The sequence below is a fragment of the Tupaia chinensis genome, unplaced genomic scaffold, assembly GCF_000334495.1.
Source record: "Tupaia chinensis unplaced genomic scaffold, TupChi_1.0 Scaffold000116_1, whole genome shotgun sequence".
In the NCBI taxonomy this organism is placed as follows: domain Eukaryota; kingdom Metazoa; phylum Chordata; class Mammalia; order Scandentia; family Tupaiidae; genus Tupaia; species Tupaia belangeri.
The window spans coordinates 96,497-117,958 of record NW_006159580.1 but is presented as its reverse complement, the minus strand read 5'-3'; the positions used below and the strand labels follow the sequence as shown (position 1 = coordinate 117,958).

The 21,462-nt window shown below is 42.6% G+C and overlaps 1 protein-coding gene across 1 annotated transcript in view; it reads right to left on the bottom strand.

The window, feature by feature from the left end:
• Positions 1 to 9,473: 9,473 nt before the first annotated feature.
• The window catches only part of SRPK1 (SRSF protein kinase 1), a gene marked incomplete at its 5' end in the record, with an annotated part of 70,029 nt that continues 58,040 nt past the window's right edge, over positions 9,474 to 21,462 (bottom strand). The window contains 4 exons of the mRNA XM_014586158.1: positions 9,474 to 11,898; positions 13,111 to 13,203; positions 13,511 to 13,603; positions 17,654 to 17,723. Of these exons, the coding sequence (XP_014441644.1) occupies positions 11,714 to 11,898; positions 13,111 to 13,203; positions 13,511 to 13,603; positions 17,654 to 17,723 (441 nt within the window). The remainder of the gene's footprint in view (positions 11,899 to 13,110; positions 13,204 to 13,510; positions 13,604 to 17,653; positions 17,724 to 21,462) is intronic.

Here is a 21,462-nt window from a genome sequence, read left to right as displayed (position 1 = left end):
TGGTCTTTGCCCATTTACAGTTAATTCAGTGAGAAACTACCTGCAGATGCTATTCTCTCCCAGGTGGAGAGGGGACAAATGCGGAAGGAAATTAACTCTTGTGTTCACTCGAACAAATCACAGTAAGGGACACAGAAAACGCTCTCCCTTGTTTCTGCTGTAGGGCACATAGAGGGACAGTGAGAGAGCATCCCCAGGGTGGGGTGGCCACACTGCAGTCCCCTTTCTTCTTCTCCTCTTGGGATTCTGGGCACCCACACACACAGGCCCCGTGTGATTTTTAAGCTGTCATGTCTGAGTCTCAAACCACCGAGTCAGCCATGTGGGATCCAGCAGCCTTCACCTCCACACTGCCTGCCGACCACGGGAAGCGTTCTTGTGCTTGGTGCGGTCACTTGCTAACCGACGTACCCTGACAACCTGCCGTGTGCTGGTTCCTATTCGGGTCAGAGAGGCGGGGAGTACACCCGTGTTGCCTGACTCGGACACCAATTGTGGGTGAGTGGCTCATCTGCCCAGCGACTAGTTTATGAACACCACTACATTCATAGCTTTAGTCCGTAGTTACCTAGGCAAGCCTGATAAACCACAGAACTTGACAAATTCCCAAAAGCAACTTCTAAAGAGGTTCAAGAACTTTGTGAAAACCTAACTCTCCAAATTTGTTTCCCTGAAATGGTCAACTACGGGGACCTGCAGCGGCTATGGGGGCTTCCAGCCCCGTCTGCCTTCTGAGCACATCCTGTTCTTGCCAGGGAGTTTCAAAGTCTGAGTGAAAGAAGTAGGAAAGCAAGAGTGGTCACCAAATGGCCAGTGCTGGGGAAAACGCGACTGTCTGTGCGTCACGTGATTCACCATTTCACCCTTGGCTTTATTTTCGAGGAAACTAAGGATCAACCTGACAGTAATGATTTGGGTTCAGAGACCTCCTGCTTCTAAGCTTCTCAGGTAGCTTTACCTTTGAAACAAATTCTTAAAGGCACCTTTGAATGTCATTTGTTTGAGTGTATAAACATCAATAAAGTCAGCATTCTTCTGAAGTTGCCTATTTTTTCACTGTTCAGAAGCTGCATTTCTAACTGGCTTGTGGGTGGGCTGCCGGCACAGTAATCACTTAGAGTAGCAAATTATTAGAGTGCAACTTTTTCCCTGTTGTTTTTGCAATATTATTATTTTTTAAAGAATTATTTCCTTTATTTTATCATGATTATTTTGTAATTTGACCAGAGCGAGACAGAGAGAGAGAGAAAAAGACAAAGCAAGCTACTTGAACTGTGGTCAGCCATGTGGGCATCCAGCGCCTTTTAACCACCACGCCACCTGCCGGCCCTGCAGTTTTATTTTTTATGAGAGAGAGTGCAAGCAGACGAAGGAGGAAGAGGTGGGTTTCTTGAGAGGACCTTGCCACACTGAGTTACCTTCTGCCCTACCTCCTGGCCAGCTAGAATCATAGGCACGTACCACGAGCCTGGCCTGTTCAGGTTGGGGCAGGAACTTTTTAAAAATATTATTTATTTAATTTATTAATTAATATTATTATTTTCATTTAACCAGAGAGAGACAAAGAGGGAGAGAAAGGGAAAGTGACAAGGCAAGCTGCCAGGTCTGGGGTCTGAACCACAGTTGGCCATGTGGGAGACAGCGTCCAACCCCCCACCACCTGATGGCCCTGGGTCGGGAACTTAACCTGGGCCTCCATGAGGCCTCAGCCATTGTGCAGCATTACCCGCTCACTTGTTTCACTGCAGCTGGGATGCAATATTATTAAAGCTGCATTTTGTTTTAAAATTCTGCCAGAGGGTACGTGCACTCACTAGAGAGGGAAAGCAAGAAAAGTGAGAAATCCCCCCACCCCCCATGGAGAAGAGCCATGCCACAATCCCTTCCCCATTCCTCTTTCCTTTCAGGATTTTGAGCATGCATGCATACGTGCCTGGTGTGTTTCTCAAACCACTGGGTCCAGGACTTGAACTGTGGTCAGCCATGTGGGACCTAGCCACCGCAACCATGTTACCAACTGGGCCCGTTTATTAGTTTTATAAAGCCACACATTTCTCAGTATGGGTGTACCGTTATTTCCTGAACCAAACCTTGGTTCCCAGACATTTAGTGTTAACTCTAATAGTCAATAATTTTACTTTTATTGGCAAATTCCCAAATGGAATTACTGAATCAAAGGACACCTTACACCTCTATGTCTGCCTTTTAAGTTTTTATTTTTTGGCACTACATTTTCTTTAAAGAATTATTTAATTTTATTTATTATTATTTTTAAAATTTGCTGCAGGGCACAAGCACTCACCAGAGAGAGAGAGAGAGAGAGAGAAAGCCACCAGGTTCAGGACTTGAACTGCAATTGAGCGGGCCTGAGGTTCAGTTCCTGGGCCAACCTGAACACGCTGCTTGTGCATGTGATGCTGGCTGGCTGGCAGGCTTTGGGGTAGGGATCATGGTCTGACAAGACCGTGTTGGGAAAGTACCCCCCCCATGAAATAAACTTTTTTAAAAAAAAGTGACCACACATATGATGTTTCTATTAGCTTTAAAAAGTGACAAATTTTATAATCTTGCAATCTTTTTTTTTTTCTTTTAACACAGGTATATTTCCCAGACAATGGAAAGTTACAGAATCCAATTCTTCAGAGTCCAGATGCCTTCCAAGCTCCCTTGCTTCTGGCTACCACAGGCCAGAAGCCTTTCTTTTTTCTTTTTAAAGTTTTTTGCTATAGGGTGTGTGTGGCTGTGTGAGCAAAAGAGAAAGAGGGAGTCACCCCGGGGGAGGGGGTGGCCATGCAGCGATCCCCTCTCCTCCATTCTACTCTTGGGTTTTGGGGCATCCACGCACACAGCGTGATTTTCAAGCCACCTGGTCAGGGACTCCAACTGCGGTCAACGACATGGGAGTCCAGCGACATGGCCATTACGCTAACTGCTGGGCCTGTGGTCAGAAGCCTTTCATGGAGGATGAGAACCTGTTGGTCTCTTGAGTGAAGACTTGGAATGTCCTCAGAGAACTCTTCGGGTGAAGCCAAGCTGCAGTGACCCACGTGAAAGCTATTCAGACGCTGAGTGGTGTGGAGGGTGCTGACCTACTGAGGATCAAGTTCTCTTCCCGCCCCTCTCACCGGCGAGTCACTGTACCCTCTCGAGGCTCTTGTCTGCAAGCTGAGGGCTGAAGCAGTCCATCTCTAGAGGCCTCCAGGTCTGAGTCCCGACAGTCTGAATGCAGGACACACTTGGGGGCACACGGAGATGCCCAACCAGCTCCGAAAGGGCTTCTGAGGAAGAGGTGGCTGGACCTGCTGCCAACAAGCTGGATCGTTTCAAGTTGAGGTTTAGAGGGGGCTTTGTTCTTCCTTTTGACTTTTTGTTTTCTTATTGCTGCTCAGAGTGGGAAAGGGAGTGCAGGCCCCAGCATCCTTTAATATCCATTGGAAATCTAACGGAAGATCAGGTGGACGTAAGAGCAAACACTGATTTGACCTTGTCTTCCCTGGGTACCGAAAATCACATTCCCTCACTGCGTCCACACTGACCCACACAGAATTGGCTACCAGCTTTAGAAATTTCTGTCTTAAGTAATTCGTTATCGAAATGACATTTCTTGTCAAAAACTTTAGATTTAGCATACTAAATGGTGGGGCTCAATTTAGGTAATACTTCAGTGAAGCAAATGCCAAGACAAAAATAGGTTCTCAGGCCGTTTGCTCCCTGGGGGCGGTGCATGGCAACAGGATCCTGAGGACAGGGTTTTTCTGGTCTTTGCCCATTTACAGTTAATTCAGTGAGAAACTACCTGCAGATGCTATTCTCTCCCAGGTGGAGAGGGGACAAATGCGGAAGGAAATTAACTCTTGTGTTCACTCGAACAAATCACAGTAAGGGACACAGAAAACGCTCTCCCTTGTTTCTGCTGTAGGGCACATAGAGGGACAGTGAGAGAGCATCCCCAGGGTGGGGTGGCCACACTGCAGTCCCCTTTCTTCTTCTCCTCTTGGGATTCTGGGCACCCACACACACAGGCCCCGTGTGATTTTTAAGCTGTCATGTCTGAGTCTCAAACCACCGAGTCAGCCATGTGGGATCCAGCAGCCTTCACCTCCACACTGCCTGCCGACCACGGGAAGCGTTCTTGTGCTTGGTGCGGTCACTTGCTAACCGACGTACCCTGACAACCTGCCGTGTGCTGGTTCCTATTCGGGTCAGAGAGGCGGGGAGTACACCCGTGTTGCCTGACTCGGACACCAATTGTGGGTGAGTGGCTCATCTGCCCAGCGACTAGTTTATGAACACCACTACATTCATAGCTTTAGTCCGTAGTTACCTAGGCAAGCCTGATAAACCACAGAACTTGACAAATTCCCAAAAGCAACTTCTAAAGAGGTTCAAGAACTTTGTGAAAACCTAACTCTCCAAATTCGTTTCCCTGAAATGGTCAACTACGGGGACCTGCAGCGGCTATGGGGGCTTCCAGCCCCGTCTGCCTTCTGAGCACATCCTGTTCTTGCCAGGGAGTTTCAAAGTCTGAGTGAAAGAAGTAGGAAAGCAAGAGTGGTCACCAAATGGCCAGTGCTGGGGAAAACGCGACTGTCTGTGCGTCACGTGATTCACCATTTCACCCTTGGCTTTATTTTCGAGGAAACTAAGGATCAACCTGACAGTAATGATTTGGGTTCAGAGACCTCCTGCTTCTAAGCTTCTCAGGTAGCTTTACCTTTGAAACAAATTCTTAAAGGCACCTTGAATGTCATTTGTTTGAGTGTATAAACATCAATAAAGTCAGCATTCTTCTGAAGTTGCCTATTTTTTCACTTCTGCCTGGGGCTGGGCTGGGCTGGGCTGCCGAAGGTTGTGGTGACAGTGCCTCACTGTCACAACAGTGCCTCACTGTCGGTGACTAGGCCAGAGGAAAATGTTTGCGAGAGGAAGGACCAGTTATTTGTAGCTGAATGTGAACTCCAAGGATTCCCAAATGCTTTCATTATGTGTGTGACAAGCGACTAAGTGGCTTAAAACACATTTACTGTCTTGGTTTTCGTGCTGAGGCTTAGCTTGGCGTCCTTGCCTGTGTCTCCCCCTAGGCTGCAACTGTGCTGGATCCATTTCCACACTCACTGGCGGGTTGCAGGAACCAGTTTCTGTTTGTGGGGATGGAGGGTCTCTCCACAGGGCTCCTCCCATGGCAGCCTGCTTCCCAGAACAAGGCTTCCAGAGCAAGGGAAGGGGTACAGATGGGGACCATAGCCCCTTTGAACCCCATCTCAGAAGTAACCCATCATTTTTACCCGATTCTGTTAGAGCAGTCACAGTCTGGCCCACACCGAGGCGAGCGGTAACACAAGTGCATGAATATCGGGTGGGAATCACTGGGGCCCTTTCCAAAGTTGCCTGTTACTCACTTATATTAGCTGCTGAGGGACCAGCAGTTGCCACAATGGCTGTCGCCGGACTCCCACGTAGTCGACCGTGGTTTGAGTCCCGGACCCGGTGGCTTAAACTCATCCGGGCACTTTCGTGCGTGTGTGCCCAAAATCCGGAGAGGAGAATGGAGGAGAGGGGAAGAGGGGATTGCGGTGTGGCCATCCCCCCGGGGGATGATTTCTCCCTTCCCGTCTCTCTGTCGAGCACACGGGCCCTATAGCAAAATCCTCTCAAAAAAAGAAAAAAAAGAAAAAAAAATGTAACCACTGAAATGGGCACTTTGAAGAATGCTTTACTGGGGAACCAGCAGTTAGCGTAATAGCTATGTCGCTGGACTCCCACGTAGTCGACCGCGGTTCGTGTCCCGGACCCGGTGGCTTAAAACTCACGCCAGGCGCGTGTGCGTGCGTGCCCAAGATCCCGAGAGAATGGAGGAGAAGGGATTGCGGCGTGACCATCCCTCCTGGGGGGTGATTTCTCGCTTTCTGTCTCTATGTCTCTGTCTGTCTGGCGAGTGCATGCACCCTACAGTGAAAATCTCTCCAAAAAAAAAAAGAATGCTTTACTGGAACAAAGGTTAGACGCTGGTAGCCTTGCAGGCTGATGGCTGCATGTTTGCTTTGTAATTAGGTTGACTGAAGATGAAAGCAGAAAGGCTCCAATCCTGGAAACATACCCCATGTGTTATCTAATCACATTTATAGTAGGGCCCACTGAATTTATTTCTGGTTTGAACACTCTCCTCTGTACCTAGCAAATCCAAAGCAACCAGTGCAAACAATGCCGTCTTACTGACACTGTTACCTGACTCAAGTCAGGCCACGATGGCGTGGGCAGTGGGGCACTGCTTGCTGTGTGACACTGGAGCCATATGGGAGGACGTGGTGTTAGGGTCCCAGGTTAATCTGAACACACCAGGTGCACCTGTGGTCCTGGCTTGCTAGAGGGCTGGGTGCGGGGGAGGACCGAGGTATTGCAAGGTTCTGTCAGAGGTCCCTGTCTCTCAAAATAAGTAATAGCTCAACTTGCAGGCAGCAACTAGATAGGCATTCAGGGAGCAAATGTGATGAAAAGCAAACTTGGGAGAATATAAATCAAACTGAACATTTATGTGTGAGAAACCTCCTGGGGCCAGCTGGTGGTGTGGTGGTGAAGATGGTTGATAGCTGGATCTTGCATTGTGTGGTTTGAGTCCTGGTTCTGGTGGTTTGGAAAACACACCGGGTGCATCTTATGTGTGTGCCCCAAATCCTGGAAGAATGGATTGTGGCATGGCCACTTCCCTGGGAAGTGCTTTCTCAACTCTCTCTTCTATTGAGCACACACACCCTATAAATAAACAAAACCTCTACCCTAGAAAACTAGGTACAGTAAGATAAACTTGCTTAATTTCTTGGTTAAATTTTCTGAACACTTAACATAATCTCTGATTTTCTGGCTTGATAATTGGGATATTTCTGGTATCACAAGGTCTTTATGTGGATTAATAGTTAAGGACTTGAATGCATATTATTCATGTAGTTTTTTAAAACTCCAACTTTGGGGCCAGCAGGCATGGTGGTTAAGGGTACTGGACTCCCATATGGCCTACCGTGGTTCAAGTCCCAGACCTGGTGGCTTCCTTTCTCACTACTCTCTCTCTCTGGTCAAATTGAAAAATGATGATGATAATAATAAAGTTAAAATAATTCTTTAAAAAACAACAAAAAACCCCTCCAACTTTAAAAAAATATCTCCAGTGATACAAACTTCTCAGTAGGCCTCAAGGTTTATAATCCTTTCTATATTATTTTAAAGATGACTGTTGAGAGTTTTAAGTCACCAATGCTTTACTAATTCCCAAGACACTGACTCTTCAATCTTCAAATAAGGCTGTTTTATTACTTTAACATTTTTTCCAGATGGGGTCAGCAGGTGGCGTGGTGGATAGAGGCTCTGGGTTTCCACATGGCCAACCACAGTTCGAGTCCTGGACCTGGTAGCTTGCTTTCTTGCTTTCTCTTTCGCTGTGTCTCTGTCAGGTCAAATTAAAATAATGATAACGGCAAATGGAATTAAATAAATAATTCTTTAATTTTTTTTTTTTTTTTTTTTTGGCCAGAGGGTGCATGAGCTCACCAGAGGGAAAATGAGAAAGCATATCCCTACCCTACCATGAGGAATGGTTATGCTGCAATTCCATTCCCCTTCATTTCTCCCTTCTTTCAGGAACCGAGGTATGCACACACATGCGGCCAGCACAATTCCCCAAGCAACCTCAGCCAGCCATGTAAGACCTAGCTGCTTCAACTACCATGCCATGGAGAGTCCCAAGGCCATAGTTTTAAACAAATATGAAAGAGGACAATGGAGAAGAGATTACAGCATAGCCATTCCCTGGGGAGGGGGGGATAAGGGGGGTTGGGGGTGATCTTTCACTTTCTCTGTTTCTCCAGTGAGCATGTGTCAAATAGTAAAAATCTCTCAAAATTAAAACAATTTCAAAATCTATGATCAGTAATACAATCACCCGTTTCCTGTGATAGAGAAGTCTAAGAGCAAAACACTTTCCTCAGAAGGCTGAACAGGAAGACTTTATGGGCTTCAAAGGTAAAAGAATCAGCAGTCATGAAGACCATTTATATTTGGTCTGCTCTGGAGCACCTAAATGGTTTCCCTGTAGATATTCAGGGTCTACCAAATTAGTTAAAAGTAGAGTTGCAACTCTATTTTGTTGGGTTCTTTGAAAACAGTTACAAGTTCTCCTGCAACAGCAGTCTCCCAAAGGCTTGGGAGTTCTACATATAAAATACATTTAATACTTAGAGGCACTATCTAGGTTGGTCAGTGTGGTAACCAAATTGGTTGATGAATGCCCATAGGCTACATTCTGACCAACACTATGAACACAGTATTTCCAAAACAAACAAACAAAACTTAAAAAAAGTAATTTACTGCCAGAGAGGAGAGAGGATCCCCTAATGGTGTGTGGTCTCACCGCAACCCTTTCCTCCATTTCTTCTTCCCATCAGGATTTTGGCCATCACATACAGAGGTCTGGAGTGCTTTCCACGTTACTGGAGCTGGGATTCAAATCGTGGTGAGCTACATGGGATCCAGCTCCCTTAACCACTGCGCTACAGGGCCAGTCCATATGCCTTAAGTATCACACAATTAAAACAAGTGAACTAGAACTGTTTATGTAGTTCAGCGAAAGGTGGGGAAGGACCGTCTACAAATGACATTAAAAATAACCACAAATGAAAATGAAAGACGAATTAGAAACTGGGCAAGTATAATAAGCAAACATGACAAAAATTACCTTTAATATATCACAAATCCTGACCAAGTCACCAAAGGGGGAAGCAAAAGAAAGCTGGGTAATTTAGGCAATAACCAAAAAAATACAAATGTCCAACAAAACCCATGAAAACAGTTTAGTTTTGACCTCACCAGTAATTCAATATGCATATTAAAACAAGATGATACTCCTTTTTTGGCAAATTAGTTATTAGAAATAAGAGATCTTTACAACAGGCCCAAACACTTGTCTCGATTGATTGGGCACTTTTTATTAAGTCTTAAAAATGTGCTTACTCTCTGCCTAGCCATTCCATTTCTAAGAACTTAGTCTAAGAGGTGAATTGGACAAGAATATGAAAATCTGTCTATTACAGCGCTCATCTTACCAACATCTTAGATTTAGAGATGACTTGATTTCAAATCTCCTGCATTTTGCAAATATTGCATTTGTTACCTGATTTGGATGTGGGGAAGGTAGCAGAGGTGGCAGGGGAAAAAAAAGAACCCAAACCCCCAAACCCTACAATGTTATGGGAAAATGCTACTGGATATAGAGAATAATAATTTTCTTAGTTTTTCCAAGTGTACTTTGTTATTCCACTCCATCCCCAGTTTAAAGCTATAAGAAAACTACAAACCTCACAAAATGCCAAGTTTTTTCTTTGCACCTTTAAATTCAAAAAGCATACTCAACTGATCTTTTTCTCCAACTGCTTGGGACAGGCCAACTTGGGCAAGAGAGCGACAGAAATCTTCTGGGGACAAGCAGGTTATTATATAATTGTTTATTGTACTGCATTTCCAAAGAAAACAGACAATGTACTCAGTAGAAAGAATAAAAATGTATTCAGGGTTTTATTTTTAACTGACAGCAAATAGAAATCCTTTAGTGAGATCCTGACGATTTGACAGTATTATGATTAAGCTCAAAAAAGGTACACATGGTACCTGGAAGACCAAGTTCTACAGCTGCCTCTTTCCACATCTTCTCAGTCATCTGGCTCCTTAAGTGACAGGGGGTAAAGCCCTTATTTGGTGGGGAAACTTTTCCAACGTGAAGTTAAAGGTTCCTTCTCCTACTAAAATTTCTTGGCATGTCAACTGTTAAAATGGGCCTTCTCTTTGTATGTTTCTTGGTTAGCTCATTTTAAAAATCACCACCAGAATTGCTGTAACTCCACAACTGTGATTTTACAATGTAGAAGAGAATTCAGTTCTGGTCCGCTATTGCTTCAGAAGTAAATACAGCTGAAAACCCAAAATAGATTAGATTGCTGAAGGATTTCCCTGCCGTTGTTTGATACAGTCTGTTCTCTTTAGTCTTGATAGGTGCATAGACAGCTTCATTTAAAATTCTTTCTACAGGAACATGTCTGATTTCAGGAGTACCCAATTAAGGATCCGATGAATGGCCAGTGACTCAGTGTAACTATGTATGGGTTCATGGATTGCACAATGGCATCGCTTTTTCCTTGGGTCGCTGTTGGTGGGTAACTAGAAACTAGATTTCACTCTCCCATATAGAAAGGTGGTTACCCAACAGCCTCATTGATTATCCCGTTAGTAGAGCCTCAAGTTGCATCTCCTTGGCTCTCTGTAAATTAAGAGAGTCCTGTAGCCATGTCCAGAGAATGCTGTAATTCCCAAGGCCCACTTGGTCCATGCTGAGCAAGCGGCTGTGACCCCAATCCTGCCCTCTTGCTTTTCAGTGTTACCCGAGGGATATGTACTGTCTAGGGCAAGTCTAGGAGAGGCTAACCCTAAAATAAAACTCGCCAAGCCTTTTCTCATATATATAAAAAAAGGCCTCACGTACATCTCAATCATCTCAAAATGGTGGTTAAAAACTTACTTTATGCAAGGAAATAGCAGCAGAGACTGGCTAATCTTAAAAATCAAAGGGGGAAAAAATCCAACCAAAAAAGTGTTGTCCCACCCCTCCCCTTGGTTCTTTTATCCAGAGTTTTAGTAAAGATCCCAAGGCTCTGAGAAAATGAGAAAGGCAAAGTCACAGAAGGAAACTGCTTCAAGGCCAGAAATTTGGGCAAGGTAAAGAAAAATGTGGAAAAAAAAAGCAGGGAGACTGCTTGGGAAAGAACTGGAATTCTAGGACATTTTCTTGGTAGATGGAAAGGTCTGAAGCCTAGATTTCCTTTCTGGAGTCATCTCAACTCCACAGTTATGGGGCACTCAAGTGCAATGAGTAAAGTGCCAGCCAAAGACTGAAAGAACACAAAATAAAGCAGTCAAAATCACTCTGCTCTTAAGGTAACAGAAAAGGACTACTTGCAGAACACCCGAGGTTCTCAAGAAACTATTATTCAATGGTTCCATCTGTGTTTATATTAAAAATCAGACCGAAGATTCAAGGAACTTAGAATTATTAAAGGATGAAAGTAATTTGACGGTGCTTTTGAACAGTGATAAAATGGTATTCAAATTCGGTGTTTATACAGCTCATTTAAAAAGGTAAATAGCTTAAAAGCCGCAGGAAGAAATGTGAACATAAAGAACAACAGAAACAATCCAGGAAGATGACGCAGCCTGGATACAGCAAGTTTAATGTTTCTGCTGTACAAGGAATTAACACCCCTTCCTTCCCCTCCTCATCCTTATGCTGGCAAGAGGATATGCACTAGAAAAGTTGACTCTTAGAGTCAGTGAATAAAAGGATGGATTCATACATCTTCATACCTCTTTTTAAAAAGGATGCTTATAGTTTAAAGAATGTCCTGATGGAAAGGCAAGGGTATAGGGTGAGAGGCTGCTTCACACTTAGTCCACTGTCTTTGGCAGAGCCCAACCAAGGCCAGATTCACCTAGGATGCCCAATGGCTGTGGGGATCTCCACAGGGTCAAGTAAGCAAACCCAAATGAACATGTTGGATTAGGGAAAAAAAATCTAGAAACTCCTGAAGGAAGAGCTTCACCCTGAAAAGGGAAGAGGGAAATGCTCGGAGAGGAAGGGTGGAGGGTCAGTGTGATCTCTGCTGCGGCACCGGGCAGGGACTTAGGAGTTGAGCCAGGGGTGCCGGAGGCATTCAGCAGCGGTGGCTCTCTTCTCAGGGATCAACTCCAACATGGGCAGTAAGAAATCCGTGAAACCAGCTGCCTCTTCCTGAGACCACTCATACTTCTCCACTAGAACCTCAAAAAGGCCCCAGGGTTTCAGCTTCGTGATGTGTTTCAGGTCACCTGCAGTAAAGACAGCACAAAAGAAACTGACCACTACTGACAACCAATAAGATCCTCTTGAGGAAATCCAGGAACTAATCCAGGTAGTCGACAGAGAATGAAATTTCCCAATCAGAATCTAATACTCTACTTACAAAGCACTTCTCTTAATATATTTCTTGAAAAGAAGTGCCTCTATTTTCTATAAGGGCCTAAAACTTTAAGACAGCATGTCTTCTATTCCAGGATTTTTCGTTTGTCCCAAATTGAGTACGCCTATCAGGAAGTACATACTCACTGACGTGAATGTTAAATTCCTCAGTACTCAACACGGCCTCACGTGATGTGCAGAGGCAGTCTATCACCATATATTAGGAACAATCTGCTTGTAGTTTTTTTTGCTCAATAGTTTAGTAAATGTTGCTTCAGAATGAGGCAGTAATTTGCAAGAGCCAACATCATGCCAAGCATGCATAAATACAACAAAACTAAAGAACCCTATACAGATTCAGCACAGTAGCATCATACCCCATTCTACTCTAGAGCACCAATCTAAGGTTTCTTTGAAGTGACGATTTTTTAAAATATAGGAGGAATTCTTATAAAGCACTTCACCATTTTCCTGCCCAAACAGAGGTTTAAGAATGAATAATGTTTCTGAGTATAACTCCTGTTGAGGGTTGAGAAAAACACATTATCATGGCCAAAATCCGAGGCCAGAGTTTTATCTTTGTGTCTTTCATTAACAACATAATCTTATGAGACTGAAAAGCATAAGGTTGGTCTGTGTGACGAATGTGAGTAAATGTGCTAGGCATCACTGACTGAGATGTAGCCCCTGCTTTTAAGAAGCTTAAACTAAACTGTTTATCTTTTGGTAGAGGCAGTTCTTAGACCAAATGACAGCAAAAATGTGTCCATTTTTGGGAAGTATTATAGTAGGAGTAGTCAACCACGTGTAAACTGCTAGACATGCATTAACTAATGAAGGACATTATCCCCATTCAGGAAAGTCAGGTGTAAGTGTGGTTGTGCCAAAGGTCACAAAGCTAGTGGAGCAGCCAGTCGCCGCTCTTGACTACAAGACCTCACCCTTTTGCGATGTCACAGTCCCACATTCAAGTTGGGCTTATCCTTCTATAGGATGTTGGAAACATACCCAACTAGACTTACCTTTTCACGTTTAAACACTTTTGCCCACTTAATGTCTGAGAACACATACATTTATTTTACCTTTTTTGGTGAAAAACTCCTTGGAATATTTTCCTGCCACAATGAGCTTGCGAGGCACCTTCCCCAGAAGTTCTATGATCAATGCAATGTGATCTGTGTGTTTCAAACATTTCAAGAGGGGGAAAAAAAGACATACATAACAGCGGTAATGAAGGCATCTCTAGACATTGCCAGAAAGAGTAGCATGCACACCTCTTTGTAAAGCATTTCAGGCTTGCTTTCTCTTCTAAATGAAAGAGGAGGACTCTATCCATCTAACTGGAGAATCCGGAAAAATCATACAAAAATCAGACACCCTCTCCAGTGGACTTGAGAGACAGGGAAAACAACGGTGTGAATGCTCTGCTTCCTGAAGTCGCGTCCCTGGGGTCTACATCGAGACTCATGTTAACGATACTACCTCTGCGATTGAAGAAGTCCTGTGAATATTCCCCACTGAGGGCAAAGCGTCTTGGAATTCTGCCTATCAGCTCTATAATATGCGCAATGTGGTCTAAAATAGAAGGGCAAGAAGAACAGGATCAAGGATAAGCTGTAAAAGAGGTTTCTCTGTGAATAGCTTTTTCAAGGACAGGGTATTTACAATTAACTACAAGTAAAACCAAGGCTATTCAAGGGAAGAACAAGAATTATTTCAGGTGCTTGTTCACCTGATAGTAGCTGGCAAGCCTCATTCTGGGTTTTGGAGGCTTATCGTTACTTCTATTTCGTCTACATAGTTAAGTTCAGGTGGGTTCTTTAGGTAAGGCAAAAGAAAAAGAAAAAAATTGTAACAATATGCTTTAGGCATTGTAGAATTATTATTTGTTATATCCCTCTGGGTTGTAAGTAGTAAAAATATCATCTTATATAAGATATTTAAGACCAAACACTCACATGATTTTTAACAATCATCCTACAAAACAGGCCAAAATATCCTATCTCCTTTAAAAGGTGAGAAAATGCAATCACAGAAAGACATGGCCTACTTGAAGTATCAGTGCTAATATGGCCTGGAACGCAAATGGAAACCTACATGTTATCAAGTTTAATCTAGAACTATTTTTTTTTCTAAATTCACACAAGTAAAAATTAGCACAAACATCCTTAAGCCCAGCTATGTGACTGGAGGCCACTAAGACGTCCCAGTCATACAGTGACCTGTAACTGTCACACTGAATACTGCCATTTGTTACGCAATCTGTTAGCCAGGGGATGGGCCTGAGAACAGCCAGTATTCACATTTAAAGGCAGCTTTACTGCCCTTTATACTATGCAGATGACAGAAACTAAGAATATGAACGGGCCTTTAAAAATGACGGCTCTGGGACCAGCAGATGGTGTAGTGGTTACGCTATTGACTCCCTCATGGCCAATTGTGGTTTGAGTCCCAGACCCAGTGGCTTGAAACTCATGCCAGGTGGCTGTGTGTGCTTGCACGCCCATGATCCCAGGAGGAGAATGGAGAAGAGGTTGTGGTGTGAACATCCCCCTAGAGATGATTTCTTACTTTCTCTTTCACTATCTCTGTCTCTCTCTCCCTGGCAAGTACACACGCCTAAAGGCAAAACCCTCCCCCCCCCCCCCCCAAAAAAAAAAAGAAAGAAAGAAAGAAAGAAAGAAAGAAAGAAAGAAAGAGAGGATGGCTCCTAGCCAGAAAATAAAGGACTTTACTCTTACAGGTACAGAATCACTAAGGATAAGAAGTATTTAAAAACTTCTAATTACGAACTTTATAAGACAAATCATGTTAGAGACACATTATCTGGGAATTGGTGAAGTCATACTTCTTTCTCATATAAAGAGCCCAGTGTATCACTGTAAAAGGACTTTACATTCATATTCACTACCATCTTTGAGAAATTTTTATTGAATTTATGGTTTGGTAAAAGGTACCTAATTACCAAGAAATTTCTATTTTAGGTAGGACATACTAATAAAGTCTTTGTATAAATTACCATTAACAAGAAGCAAATTAGGAATACCAAAAGAATAAATGAGACTCATTTCTTTTACTGTAAACCTCCATGTGAAGATTGCTCATTTAATATATTTCCCTGTACCCAGGAATTACTTTTCCCTTGAAATGGTCATTTTACATTTAATTCTGGCAATCTGTCTTTGGCTTATCAATTAACCATAAGACTGACATACTTGATAGGCAAAATTATCTCAAGAGTTTGTGCTCTGTAATGTCAACAACAGAAAACATACTACTTAGGACCCAGCCCTACCATGACTTGGACAAACTCTGCATACACTAGTAAGAGTCTGCTCCTTTCTGTTCATAGGAGCCAGACTACAGCAGGAAAGTGCAGGTTGGTCCTGCTAGAGGAAGGAGTGAATGAAGGCCTCAACATCTACAGGGCGTGGTTCTCTCTTGACTCCTTACTTGGGACTTTTCACACTTACTTATCCTCAAGCCTGGTAGCAGGAGGCCCTACTCACTGTAACTGTAGCTACTGTTTGTGTTCTATACCACACACTAATAGTTACAGAGTCTAAGGAAGTAAACAGAAAGAAATTAATAACCATCCCAAATAGATAAGAGTGGAGCATTTCTAAGACAGTGTAAACCTATAACTACAAACTTATAACCCAGAAAAAAAGCAGAGCGCAGGAACAATTAGGAGTGTACACAGCTGGTGATTCTAGTGCCTTCTAACAAGAGGCTTACATAGACAAAGTACACCCATCCACACTATACCTACAAAAGTTGGCATTTAGCTGTGGAAATGAGCATATTATTTGCCAAACAATATTTATTAGGAATATTAGCATGCCTCATAACATTGTCTATCAATATACCAAGGGAGTACATTCTGAGAAACAGAGCATTCTCAGTTCAACAGAACACAAAACCTGATTTCCTCAAGACGAGTGGAAATAGAAGGTAAAGGACATAGTCTCCTTACTGGAGGAAGGAGGGATGCTGCTGATGTTCTCTCAAAATAATACTCATTGGAACCAGCAGATGGCACAGTGGTTATGTCGATGGGCTCTCACATGGCTGACCACGGTTCAAGTCCTGGACTGAGAGGCTTCAAAATCATGTCAGGTGCATGTGTATGAGTGCCCAAGATCCCAGGAGGAGAATGGACTGCAACATGGCCATCTCACCCAGTGGGGTGATTTCTCACTTTCCTTCTCACTATGTCTCTCTCCGCTTTGGCAAGCCCATGCCCTAAGGCAAAAACCACTAAAACAAAAAGACACAATAAAACAACTCTTTAATCCTGTACACAAAACTGCTTAGATTGTATAAAAAAGAAGGTAAAGGTAAAGCATTTCTCTAATTGTTTCTTCACTCAAATTATTAACTAATCTAGTTATTTGGATGCTGCCATGATAGAGAAAATTGAAAAACACAGTTGTCTGCTTTTACAGTCTCTCAGAAGGCATAACTGAGAACTTGAGCTTTTCTTGAAAAGAACTTGGCCATAATAGAATATAAATCCGTATTTTATTTTATAATGGAATTCTAAAATGCTAGTATCATTTAACAAGAATTATAGCTTTAATTTTCACAAAAGGGAAAAGGAATGTTAGGTGTTGCAGAATTTATAAAAATAGAATAGTCTCTGCATTCAAGTAGTTAGTTTACATATTAAAATAATTGCCTTGGGGCTAGCAGGTGGTATAGTGGTTCAGGTGCTAAACCCTCACAGGGCCAACCACGTTTCGAATCCTGGACTTGGCGTCTTACTTTCTCATTTTCTCTTCTCCTCTCTCTCTGTCTGTTAAGCATGCATGTCCTATAGCAAATTAAAATAATAATAATAAATAAAATTAAATAAATAATTCTTAATCCTCTAGTAGAGCCCTTTTTCTTTTCTTTTCTTTTTAAAGGATTTTGCCATAGGGTGCATGCGCTTGCCAGAGAAAGAAAGAGGGAATGTGAGAAATCACTCCCTGGGAGAATAGCCATGATGCAATCCCTTCTCTTCCATTTCCTCTTGGGATTCTGGGCAGGCATGCACGCACACCTGGAGTGATTTTCAAGTTGTAGTATATTTGTGGTGCAGCATTTTTTTTTTTTTTAACAGTTTTGCTCTAGGGCATGGGTGCTTGCCAGAGAGAGACAGAGGGAGGGAGGGAGAGAGGGGGAGAGTCAAAAGCACCCTCCAGAGGGGATGGCCATACTGCAATCCCCTCTCCTTCATTCTCCTCTTGGGATTTTGGAAACACATGCACACATGCCGGTCTGTTTTTCAGGCTGCCAGGTTCAGGATTCAAACCACTCAGGTCAGCCATATGGGATCCAATTACCTTAACCACTATGCCACTGACTGGCCAGGTATTAGCATTTTCACTGTGACCTGTCACATGAGGTCAGGTGTAAAATAGTCCACTTGAGGCGTAATGTTGGTGCTCAAAGAGTTTTGGATCTTAAAACTAGAGATGCTGAACCTGCCCATCTAGTACCTAATATAAAAGATCTTCTATAGTTCTGTCTTTTCTGAGATTTATATATATTTAACACAATAACAAGATTAAGGCTTTTAGTACTAATAAGTGGAAAGCGAAGTATCATGCATCAACATCCTTGGGTAAGGGGACTCACCTTCATCTCGAGTGTACTCTTCCCCTGAATGAGGTTCAAACAAGTAGTCACCTGTGGCCAGTTCAAAGGCCTACAAAAAAAGCAGAGAACATATGAAAGCATCAAAGAAAAGGCAGCTTTTCGAAAGCTTATTGCTATTTGCCTCAATATAGTTATTTCTTCTTGGAAAAACCTGCAGATGATTATTTAAAGCAACAACAATAACACCACCACGCGATTATGGGGCTGCAGGTGGAGTGTTGGCTAAGGGCGCTGGACTCCCACAAGGCTGACCGTGGTTTGAGTCACGGACTTGGCAGCTTGCTTGCTCACCTTCCCTCCTTCTTGCTGTCCCTCTCTGGTCAAATTAAAATAAATAAAGTTAAATAAAATAAATAATTATTTAGGCCTATGTTCAAAATTTGAACAGACCAACAGCAAGTTAAGAGGTTAAATTAGTAATAAATGCTTCCCATCAAAGAAAAGCCAAGAACAAGGTGGCTTCCTTGCTGACTTCTACCAAGCATTTAATAAAGAGCTAACAAACCCATCCCAAACTCTGCTAAAAAACTGAAGGGGGAATTCATACTTCAAAGTTAATTATTTTGGTTTTGCCATAGAGCGTATTCACCCAACAAAGACAGAAAGAAATCAACCCTCAGAGGGATGGCTGCAATTCTTTCTCCCCCATTCTCCTCTCCAGATTTTGAGCATGTATACATGTGCACCCGGTGAAGGTCCAGCACTCAAACTACGGTCGGCCATAGTCATTGCCTTAACCACCATGCTGGCTCCTCAAATTCTTTTTACAAGGCCAGCATTACCTCCATACCAAAGTCAGAGAAGGAAATTACCAAAAAAAGAAAACAACAATTAAATATCTTTATGAACACGTATGCAAAAATCTTAAAAACAAAAACACTAACAAACTCAGTTCAATAACTTACTAAAAAGGACCACCACACCATGATCAAATGAAATTTATTCCTGGGATCCAAAAATGGTTCAACATATCCAAATAATGGTAGACATCACATTAACAGAACAAAGGATAAGTTACCATCCTTTCATGACAAAAAATTCTCAACAAATTAAGTACAGAAGTAAAGTACTTTCACACAGTAAAAGCCACATGTGAGAAGTTTACAGCTAATATTAGACTCAATGGTATAAAACTGAAAAGCAAAATTTCCTTTAAGATCTGGAGCAAGATATGGATGTGCAATATCAACACTTGAATATAAGCGAGAAATCACCCTCCAGGGGAGATAGCCACGCCACAATCCCTTCTCCTCCATTCTCCTCTCAGGATCTTGGGCACGCATGCACACACGTCTGGCATGAGTTTAAGCCACCGGGTCCGGGACTCGAACCTTGGTCAACTACGTGGGAGTCCAGTGACATAGCCATTACGCTAACTGCTGGTCTCAAGAAAAAATTTAACCAAGGAGATAATCTATATAATGAAAAGTATAAAATGTTGATGAAAGAAACTAAAAAAAAAAAGACAAATAGAAAGATATCCCATGATTGGAATATTGTCAAAATATTCATACTACCCAAAGTAATCTACAGATTCAATGCAATCTGTATGAAAATTCCAATGTCACTTTTCATAGAAATAGGGAAAAAAAATCCTAAAATTCATATGGAACCACAAAAATACCCAATAGTTAAGGCAATTATAAACAAAAGAACAAAGATGGAGGCATCTACCTGATTCTGATCTGTATCAGTAAAGTAATTAAAACAGTACGGCACTGGCCAAAAAAAGGGTACTGACTAATGGAGCAGGACAGATAGCCCAGAAATGAACCCTTGCATGTACACTTCATCAATTTTCAACAAAGGTGTCAAAAATACACAATGGGACAAGGATAGTCTCTTCAATTAAAGATTTGGGAAAACTGAATATCCACATGCAGAAGGATGAAACTGGACCCTTATTTCACACTATATACCAAAAACTGAAAATGTATTAAAGATTTAAACCTAAGACCAGAAACTTTAAAATTAGTAGAAGAATATATAGGGGAAAAAACATGACATTAGCCTGGGCAGTGAGAAACCCCAGAAGTGCAGGCAACAAAAGTGAACACAAATACATGGGATTAAATTAAACTAAAAAGCTTCTGCACAGCAAAGTAAACAATTAACAGTGGAAACAACCTGCGGGTGAAAAAATATCTGCAAGCCATACATCTAATAAGGTGTCAATATCCAAAAGATATAAAGAATTCAAACAACTTGGTGGTCAGAAAACAAAATAAAACAATTTAAAAATGAACAAGGGGTGAGGCCGGCAGGTGGCATGGTGATTAAGGGCACTAAACTCCCACATGGGCAACTGAAGTTTGAGTCCCAGACCTGGTGGCTTGCTTTCTTACTTTCTCTCTCTCTCTCCCCCTCCCTCCCTCTCCCCCTCTGTGGTCAAACTAAAATAAATAAATAAATAAAGTTAAATGAAATAATTCTGGGACCAGCAGTTAGTGTAATGGCTAAGACGCTGGGCTCCCCTGTCGTCCACATCCTGGACCCGGTGGCTTAAAAACTCATGCCAGGCGCGTGTGCATGCGTGCCCAAGATCCTGAGAGGAGAATGGAGGAGAAGGGATTGTGGTGTGGCCATCCCCCCTGGGGGTTGATTTCTCGCTTTCTGTCTCTCTCTGTCTGGCGAGCACATGTGCCCTAAAGCAAAAACCTTTCCAAAGAAAAAAAAAAAAAAGGACAAGGGATCTTAACAGATATTTCTCAAAATAGACATAAGCCCAACTGCTATAGTGTATGGATGCTGCTCCTCAGCAGGGTGAGGGCACATGAGCAGTCTGGGTTCCATTCCTGTCCTACCCAGAAAAGCCTGGTGCAGTAGTGTGTGTGCCTGTAGTTGCAGCTAGTTAGGAGGCTGAAGTTGGAGGCACACAAGCTTTTAGCCACTGTGGGCAACAGAGCAAGATCTTGTCTGAAAGTGCCAAGGTGTTGGTGACTGCTTATGGGTCAAGCTACTTGGGAGGCTAGGATCAAGACATTAGGGACCAGCAGTTAGCGACTGCAGTTCGAGTCTCGGACCTGGTGGCTTAAACTCGTGCCAGGTGCGTGTGCGTGCATGCCCAAGATCCTGAGAGAAGAAGGGATTGCGGTGTGGCCATCCCCCGTGGGAGGTGATTTCTTGCCTTCTGTCTCTTTGTCTCTCTCTGGTTTTCTGGCGAGCACACGTGCCCTATAGCAAAAACCTCTCAAAAAAATAAAGGCGTTATAACCACATGTATGCACACACATACCCCACAAATGAAAATACAAATGGCCAAAATATATGTGAAAAAATACTCAACACTGCTAACCATTAGAGAAAGGCAAATTAAAACCACAATGTGATATCATCTCACACTTGTCAGAATGACTGTTATCAAAAAGGAAAAAGATAACAATTGTCAATGAAAATGTGTAGAAAAAAGAAACACTGTATGCTTTGGTGGAAGTGTAAATCAGTACAGCCAATTTGGAAAACTGTATGAAGGTTCCTCTGAAAACTAAACATACAATTACCATATAATTCAGCAACCTTCCCTTTGGATATTTACCCAAAAGATGTAAAATCAGTTTGTTCAAGAGATGTCTGCTCTCATGTTCACTACAGCATTATTTACAACAGCCAAGTTATGGGACCAACTTGTGTCTACTAACAGATGAATAGATAAAGAAAATTTAGTACTTACACATAACTATTCACTCTTTTTTTTTTTTTTTTTCCTTTTTTTGGAGAGTTTTTTTTGCTATAGGGCGCGTGCGCTCGCCAGACACAGAGAGAGAGACAGAGAGATAGAAAGCGAGAAA